This window comes from Sinocyclocheilus anshuiensis, unplaced genomic scaffold (assembly GCF_001515605.1).
Source record: "Sinocyclocheilus anshuiensis isolate Anshui unplaced genomic scaffold, SAMN03320099.WGS_v1.1 scaffold2047, whole genome shotgun sequence".
Lineage (NCBI taxonomy): Eukaryota > Metazoa > Chordata > Actinopteri > Cypriniformes > Cyprinidae > Sinocyclocheilus > Sinocyclocheilus anshuiensis.
The window spans coordinates 1,005,509-1,014,442 of NW_015554063.1; the positions used below are offsets into that span (position 1 = coordinate 1,005,509).

The following is an 8,934-nucleotide window of genomic DNA, read 5'->3' on the forward strand; positions in this document are numbered from 1 at the left end:
GTAACACTTTTTGACTTTCTCAGTTTGTGTAAATCCACATGGGGTTCAGAGTATAATTTTTTTATCCACAGTAATTTCACACTTGTCTAGAACAAATATGTCGCTTTGTTTCATAATTACAGTGTATACGTTTTTTTTTATTTACCCTCAAATAATGGAAGTGAAATGTGACAACATGCCCCATAGGTGGGGTACATTGTAACATCTGAGGGGCACATTGTAACATGACTGTATGACAGCTTAAAACGTTATCTGATCTCATGAAAAAAATATACAAGACAAATGAAAATATTTTGTCAATAAAATAAAATATATATATATTTTTTTTATAAAATAATGGCGTTTTTTAAGAATGAAAAATAATCTGATTTTGGAGTTTGACAATGAACACATTGCAACCAGGCTTGGGATGGCCCACAAAAACGAGCCAAAATGCTTTTCATGTCTTGAAATAATAATTTCTGAACATTAAACATTGACTGTAAGCCACTTGTTTCTCGTAGTTTCTCAGTAAAATTCATTAAAGTAAATAGTGTAAATTACATTGCTAATGTCATAGAATAGCATAGTTTAATAATAGCGGGGCACATTGTAATGCAGTGTTACAACGTGCCCCATCGGCGCAACTGGAATTTAAAACTGGTTAGTGTCTTCTGCTAGTTATTGAAGCATTGAAAACTATCTAAACTGATAAATAACAGATTGGAGAATAAAATAATAGCAGAGTTGTCTCATTTTAAATGAATAATAAAAACTGAGATGAAAAATTTACTTTAATTTTACTATGGTAAAATAAAATGTTCAGCTATATCTTCAAAATACTTTTGAATTTTTGTGCACTTTTTTTCTCTATGTAATGTTGATATGGTAACTAGTAAATACTGTAAATTTGGTTATGCTAGCATGTGTGGAAATATTTAAACCACGTGTGTTACAACTAACCCCGCGTTACTTTGTGCCCTGCGCTCCCCTACATACGCATACATTATCAGTATATGAATACAAAACCAACAAGCCAGTCAAAGATTCAGAGAAAGAAAGAAACTAGATACAATGTCGTTGAAATGTCCTTTCAAATGTAAAACACTTTCAGAATTCAACATAATTTTTATTTGTCATATATTGGTTTTAATTAAGCTATCAGGTATATTTTTTACCTGTAAATATACTAATACGCTAATACAAACTTATTTTATTTCACCCAAAAAATACAATTCTACCATTTACCCACCTTCCTGTTCAAATCTCTATCATTTTATTTTATTTTATTTTATTTTATTATTGGAAAGAAGATATTCTGAGAAATGTCTTGGTGTTTTTTCCTATACAATGAAAGTCTGGTCTGGTTACCAACATTCTTCAAAATATATATTTTTTTGTGTTTTGCAGAAGAGAGTCATACAGGTTTGGACTGACATGAGGGTGAGTAAATGATAACACTCTCTCTTTAAATAAATATATAAAATGTACTTTTATTAAAATCAAAGGAACAAAAGCAATTATAATAATTATTATTATTGATGCTGCTATTATTATTATTAATAATAATACATATTTTTTTGTTTCTAAGTGAGGCTGAAATAAATAAATAAATAAATAAAGTCTGATAATTTGACTACAAACATTGCAAAGTATTGTTAATATAATAAACGTAGCAATTTAACTGAAGTAGTGTCATTCCAACAGCCTATGGTTGACAACTTTAGTCATCCTACAGTATTTAGTCATCCTACATCTGCTGAAAAATGTGGATAACATTGTGATTTAATTATGTTCTGCTGACATCAGAGAGTTGTGTGTCTGTTCAAATAACCCATTTATTCACTCTCTCTCTTCTTCTGCCTTTAAAGAAACCCCAGGAAAAAAAATAAAGAAAGGTTAATAACAACCCTTCCTGTGTCATATTCGACACGACCAGCCATTGGACTAATTATATTCATTATGGCCGCATGGATGTCTACTTATCCTTCTTAATGACAGACCACATGAAAAAGCCCTCTAAACATATCTATTATTTAATCAAACTGTTCCCATTTGGTACAGGCAAAATGGAATGAGCAGGCTTTATTTTTGGCCTGAATGAATTCTCTGTGAACACGCCAAAGGCCGAGAGAAGAGAAAGCAGGCCTTTAATTTGTAGCTTTTGATTTGAATCGCCATTCAGATGACAGAAAGGTACAGTTTATTCTGACAATCAGAGCTCCTGAAGAGGAATAGATATTATTAAGGATTAGAGATGAGCTTTCCAGTGAGGATGAGACAAGCCATTTCCTTTTGTTCTCTTCTCTTTTCTCTTTGTGTGTCAAACTCTGCCAAAGACCACAAAAAAAAAAAAGAGATATATCCAGTAGCTGTCGTGTTGACGGTTTGGGTACTTCCTCTCCAAAGCCAAGCAGGGGCCACATGCAGTGTCACTGTTCGTCTTTAATCAAAGCCACTCAGATAAAATAGGAATGAATAAATAACTGAAAACGTAACATACCGAGTGAAAATCATTGTATTTACTACTACGTGCAGCCTGCAGTTTATTCTACAGGAACAGACCCACTCTAAAATGAAACTTCCCAGGAACGCAAAAGGTGAACTTTCAAGTGAACATCCCACTCTTTTCCATGTAATGCTAGTAAATCAGGAATGGGGCTGTCAAGTTTTCTGAAGCCATGCGATAGCTTATTGTAAGAAATTGAGAGAAATTGAATTGTTGTTCAGTGAAAATCCTGACATCAATTCATGAATGAATCGTTCTTTCAAATTAGATCCTTTCAAGGAATCGGTTGATCCCATTCACAAACCCAGTGGGCGTCAATCAAGCTGATCAGTTTGCTGGCTTTGTGATCCACTCACAATAGTAAACGAGTTTATCAGTGAATAAAAACATACATTTCCATCTGTAAGTCACAAATAGCTAGTCATATAAATACATTTTATGATGCTGATATGGTGCTTTTGCTTCTTCTTTTTTTAAGCTTGAAATCTCCAGTCTCCATTCACTGTAATTGCATAGATTTGGAATTTCTTCCAAATTTATCCTTTTCTGTTCCACAGAAGACAGAAAAGTCATACAGGTTTGGAACAACATGAGAGCGTGTAAATGATGACAGAACTTTCATATTTGGGGGAGCCTTTTCCTTAAAATAAAACACGGTGTGAAAAGCAGTTGTGAAAATGTTTCAGCAAATTACTGATGCACAATCTTCCAGATGTGTTACTTTTTTAACTTCCTCTGCTTTTTTAATCACACTTCCTAAGTCTAGAAGTGCTGTTGTAATGATTAAAACTGCACATATCTCTTTTATCTCGCCCGAGAGAAAATCTCACCAGAACATTCTGTAGATGGCTTATGCCAAGATGAGTGATGTGATTGTTACTCAGTATCAGCGTTCTCAAACCCGTCTTCTGAAAGCTCAAAGCATCACAAATCTCTCCCAAACCTGTGGAACAAAGAGAGATGACTACACAAGAGCTGAAACAAATTGTGCATTTTAACCACAAAAACCTTTCCAACCGTGCTATTGGAAGCACCCCAATACGTCCTCAAACAAAACGGGCATACCTGAGTCAGACAGGTTATTGTTGCTCAGGTCCAAGGTTTTAAGAGGGCTGTTGTATTTGAGGAGATCGCCAAGTTGCATGGAGTCCTGGTAGCCGTTGAGGTTGTTTTCAGAGAGGTAAAGCTCCTGCAAAATGATATTCCTTTTCAGAGCACCGACTAGGGCAAGAATTGAGAAAAATCTTCAATAAGCATGGCGCTTTGTCCTTGTCCGAGATATGTGTGCCGAAGAACTCTGGCACAGTGCAACAACAAAAGATGTCATGTAATACAATCTGCAAAAAAAAAAAAAGAAGAACGGATTTCTGTGAATGCCCACAGCGATTCTTCCAAACGACAACAAAGGCTCAATGAAAGCTTTAAGCTTGTGTAGGACTATCTCCATTATAATTTTTATTTACATCGCTGTGATTATCATTTTAATCGGCAACATCATTACATATCCCTTTTAGGGCCAGAGAAGCTTTCATGGGCTTTTTGTCTGTGGCCTCACAGAGCTGTCTGTCCAAATCAATGCGGCAGATTTGATCAGACCCTTTCGGTTGCATGCGGAATGCCAACATTGTCATCATACACAGTAGGAACCAAATAGGGGGATCGTTTAATTGATCGGAGGGACTCTACTGTGCGAGTCAGCGCGTCCCGCAATCAGGGCCCCACCGATCAATAGCAATGATCAGAAGCTGGGCGTCCCGCTGGGAAGAATGAGGGGGGTGGCCGAGTGGCCCCAAAATATCAAATGGATCCACATGCTGCTTAAAGAGACAGAGCCATGAAGACATAGGATGTGCCACTCCACTCCTCAGTCTCATTTAAGGCCATTTTACTTGGGTTTTGTTAATGGCCTATGTCTACAACATTTCATTCGCTCTCTTTCTTTTACCCATTCATTTCTGGGGCTCCCATTTCCATTCAGATATTAGCATGATGATTCAGCAGTGGCAATAAACTCTTTCTATGCATAGAATACCCTGATGAACAAAAAGAGCAGTATGATAAGCTTAGTGCATAGAACACTGTATCCTGCAATGCAATGCACTTGACCAGTGTGATGAATGAATGGAAAGTTATATGAGCCACATTTTTAAATTTCAATTTGAGACATTTTTACACAAAATTAGATTAAAATCCAAAACAAATTGATTATGAAATGATCTCTGCTTACCTAAAAATAAAATCAAATGCATTAAATTAAAAACAATAAAATGTAATAAAACTATTAATGGAATATACAAGAAGTATACACGTTTTAATGCGTTATAATATTTTACTATCTTTAACTACACATTGTCATATGAACAACCACTGCCATTATTTTGTGGGATCACTAAGCCAGATATAGGATTCCATAGGTTTTACATGTTTTAATAATACATGTCCTAATGACAATGTTTTGCACAGGTTTGAAGGGCCGGCACATCTCTATAAAAGCTGTGGCTGTAGTCCTGTGTCCTTTTTAGGAGGCTAGCTCTACAGTGCCATGGGAAAGACTCCATCTCACAGTGAGCTGGCCGAAGTGTCCTGAATGGATCGGTGCAGCAATGTGTAAAGTGACAGGAAGAAGATTACGACATCTAATCCAAGCCCAGTCTAGCTGTTAGGGTCACTGGGCCAAAATCTGCCACTCCTCCCCTTGTCCTGCTTCATCTGTTCCTGTTGGCCAGGGCCGCTCATGGAGAACGCTCATTTCAAACACATGATATCTGTACTTATACTGACATATTGCAGTATTCACACGAGAGCAAGCGAAGCAACTCGTAGACTGATATTAACACTTTCTACATTGTTAAAAAAAATCTTTGTGAACATTAGGTGTGACTTTTGAAGATAACGCACCCTTTGGGACGGTATGTTGTGCTGTCATGATATCATTAAAGGATTCAAAACTCCGCCTGGAGTAAATGTACTTATGCAGCGGGAAATTTTCCGCAGCACTTGCTAGACCAACACCAAGCCAAATGTCACAATAAAAAAAAAAATGTTGCCATCCTTATGATGGGACTATCTTAGCACAGATGCACTTTGCTGTGTTTTTCATTAGACCACATTAATGCAGAGCAGATTTACTCACCATCAGACAATTTAAGCTGTAGATATGTTTGTTTCTTCATCAGAACAGATCTGGAGAAATTTAGCATTACATCACCTGCTCACCAATGAATCCTCTGCAGTGAATGGGTGCCATCAGAATGAGAGTCCAAACAGCTGATAAAAACAGCACAATAATCCACAAGTAATCCACACCACTCCAGTCCAGTCCATCAATTAACATCTTGTGTTTTTGTGTGCTTTGTGTTTGTAAGAAACCAATCCATCAAGACGTTGTAATTTCAAACTGTTGCTTCCAGCTAAAATGCAAGTCAATGATCCATAATATTGCTTTCTAAAAAGTCATCTGGTCTGAATCAGGAGAGAAATATGCACAGATCAGTCAACTTTTACAAGTGAAAGAGTCCAAGACAGTTCCAAACAACTATGACAATATATTATACATAAGAGGACAACAGTGGATGGAATTTTTCAATAGAGAAAGTATTATTATGAATTATGCACTCATATTTTGGCCAGAAGTGATGGTTTAAAGTAAAAAACGGCTTAACGACGAATACAGCTTTTCACTTCACAAGATATTAGGCTAATTGTTGGACTGGAGTCGGATTACCTGTGGATTATTGTGACGTTTTTATCAGTCGTTTTTCTGATTGTCACAATTCTCATTCTGATAGCAGCACCCATTCATTGAATTTTCCACTGAATATTTCTTTAAGTAATACAGTTGACCCCATTTCCCACAATGCACCTGTTAGCATCATTTGCATTTCACAGCACAGGGTCATATTCTCAGGCCGCTAGCACCCAAACTTTCTTCCATTCTTAGATCGCATGCACTTCAAGTGGATGGTGTGTGCTGGGCATACCAAGTGTGAAGAGTGGTTTGCCGCTCAGGCAGGTGTTTTCAAGGTGTAGCACTGTCAGCCTGCTGGTGAGAAGGGCTTTTGACAAGGCCTGCGTGACGTACTCCACCATAGGCATGTTGCAAGCATCCAGCCTCCACAGGCATCCACTCTGAAGAGACCAGACAGCAAACCATCAGAGAGAGAGAGACACAGAGACTCAGAGGCCTGGTTTTGCCCTCGCTGCGGACTGGCCTCTCTGTCTCACCCTCTCTCATCAAAAACCTACCCTGTCTACAGAAGCAGAAACGTCAAAATCGGAAAACAATTCTGACGGGAGGTTCCCAAAGATCTGCAGGCCATTCCGGAGTTTCATCCTTTAGTCCACCACTTCACAAGTGTCCAGATTTTTTTCTTCTCTCCCTTTCTTGGGAGATTTTGATTGATCTCGTATAATACTGCCTGAGAGCGTGCCTTTGGTTTTTACCATTGAAGTCCTCATCACCACGAGGTGATGCCGTCTTTCATCTAGAGCTGTTGTTTAAATGAACACATCTTGTCAGGAGTTTTATGAGGACTATAATGATGTCCATTAAAATCAAAGTGTGAATGTGGCTTTATTCAGCAGTGCGGACATGTTCATCTTTGATGCATGGTAATTCATTGCTTCTAATTCAATCTGAATGCCACTGTGAGGTATCGGTTCACACTTGATGACACATTTAAAACATGAGGCGTGTTATAGAACTTAAAACAATGAAGGCAGCTGTTTGCATATATTTTTTAGTTGAATTCATTTACTTTTAAGATAAAATGTCAAGTTGCCAAGAGGTAGCCTACAATGTGCGTTAAAGTAAATATAATTTTTTAAAGCTGAACCAGCTTAAAATGCATTAAAGATACAAACTGTTAACTGTTTTGTTCATGAATACATCTGTGAATCACAAAGTGACCGAATCCATTTACATACACAGCATTCTTTACTTGATTAAAAGAATCATTTCTACAATAAGGTTAAAAAACAGCATATTATAACTGAAATGTTTATGTCACAACTCATTGGGCAGTAGGATTTCATGTGCAGTGTGGAAATATTCAAATTTGACCTGTCGGAGGAGGTGTGACAGTGACAGCCAACCTGAGAATCCCATGCCTGGGTTCGAGGACACATCGAGGTGCTGACTTGTAGTACAAAAACATATCTAGCAAAAATGATGCTCCCTTTTAAGAGAAAATAAATCAATATCAACAAGTAAACAGAACTCTGACAAAATAAATATTTTTGTACAGAGTTTTAGGAGCGGACACAAGCATGACAGCATTTTTTTTTTTTTTGGCGGGAATGCAGCAGTTCGGCGTAGGGCAAATCTTTGCTACGGATTCAACGCGACCGCTGATGAATCAACAGCGCCACGGCAAAAGTTCCAATTTACCCTGTGTTAAGTCCGAGTTTTAGTGTGTTGAGGAAGGAGGATCGTCTACCACGAAATAATGGTAAGAAAACATGGCTTCCTGTTTAACACTAGCCTATTAGTCATGAACAAATTACTCCAAGCTCAGAGATTACCAATTGGACCCTTTCCACTAACACAGTTATTGACATCGTAAATCTAGCAAAGTTGTTATTTTCAATGTATAAATAAATAAATAATAATACTGTTCATTCATTTTTTTTAAATATTATTTTTAATAGATGTTTCTCATACAAAGACTGAGGAAGTGAGGGCAAATTTTACATATTGTCTTTTGACAAATGCAATCATTTTTTTCCCTCTTTTGGAAAGTCTTTTGCTTATATGTTTTCTTCTTCTTTTGCTATTGGGGCAAATGAAAAAAAAATGTTGTAGTTTCCATTCACTACTATATAGGTTTACACAACTATGACATCTTCCGCTTTTGAGAACAAAAAAAGGGGAAAAAACCCAGCGTGCATTTCAATGTTGATTCACCGGTGAATCAACGTCGGGTACCATAGTTGAATCAACATTTGATTATGTTTCGATTTTGCAAATTGGATAAATGTTGATATTGTGACGTTGTTTCACTGTTGAAATTGCGACATTGTTTCACTGTCTTACCTTCAGCGTGGGTGAATTAAGGTTGTTCTGTAGACGTTGGATTAGGTGTTGATTTTGCAAATTTAATCGACATTGATAACGCGACGTTGTTTCACTGTCGTACTTTCAACATGGGTGAATACACAACTGTACGTTCAATTAGAACCTAGTTTGCATTTAGATCAAGACTGTACATACATAAAGGTTAAAAATCAAATGACTGGCAGCAATGGCTTTACAATCAACTTAATAAACTACCACGTCCTCAGTATTGTAAAACAACAGTTTTATTTTGGAAACATACTGTATAAAACACATGAAAATAATCTTAAACTTTAGTTTGCAGTGTTTGTGCTTGGATGCCCTTACCAAAAAGTAGTATACTTCAAGTTTATTTTAGTAAGTATACTTAAGTAAAGTTCAAGTATATTTT

At 36.8% G+C, this 8,934-nt stretch overlaps 1 protein-coding gene across 1 annotated transcript in view; it reads right to left on the reverse strand.

Moving 5' to 3' along the window:
* Positions 1–7,595, reverse strand: part of LOC107668601 (protein phosphatase 1 regulatory subunit 37-like) — a 37,294-nt gene extending 29,699 nt beyond the window's left edge. Inside the window, exons 1-4 of the mRNA XM_016460540.1 lie at positions 7,551–7,595; positions 6,469–6,616; positions 3,554–3,709; positions 3,319–3,431 (exon numbers count right to left, since the gene is read on the reverse strand). Of these exons, the coding sequence (XP_016316026.1) occupies positions 3,319–3,431; positions 3,554–3,709; positions 6,469–6,616; positions 7,551–7,595 (462 nt within the window). The remainder of the gene's footprint in view (positions 1–3,318; positions 3,432–3,553; positions 3,710–6,468; positions 6,617–7,550) is intronic.
* Between the last annotated feature and the right edge of the window lie 1,339 nt (positions 7,596–8,934).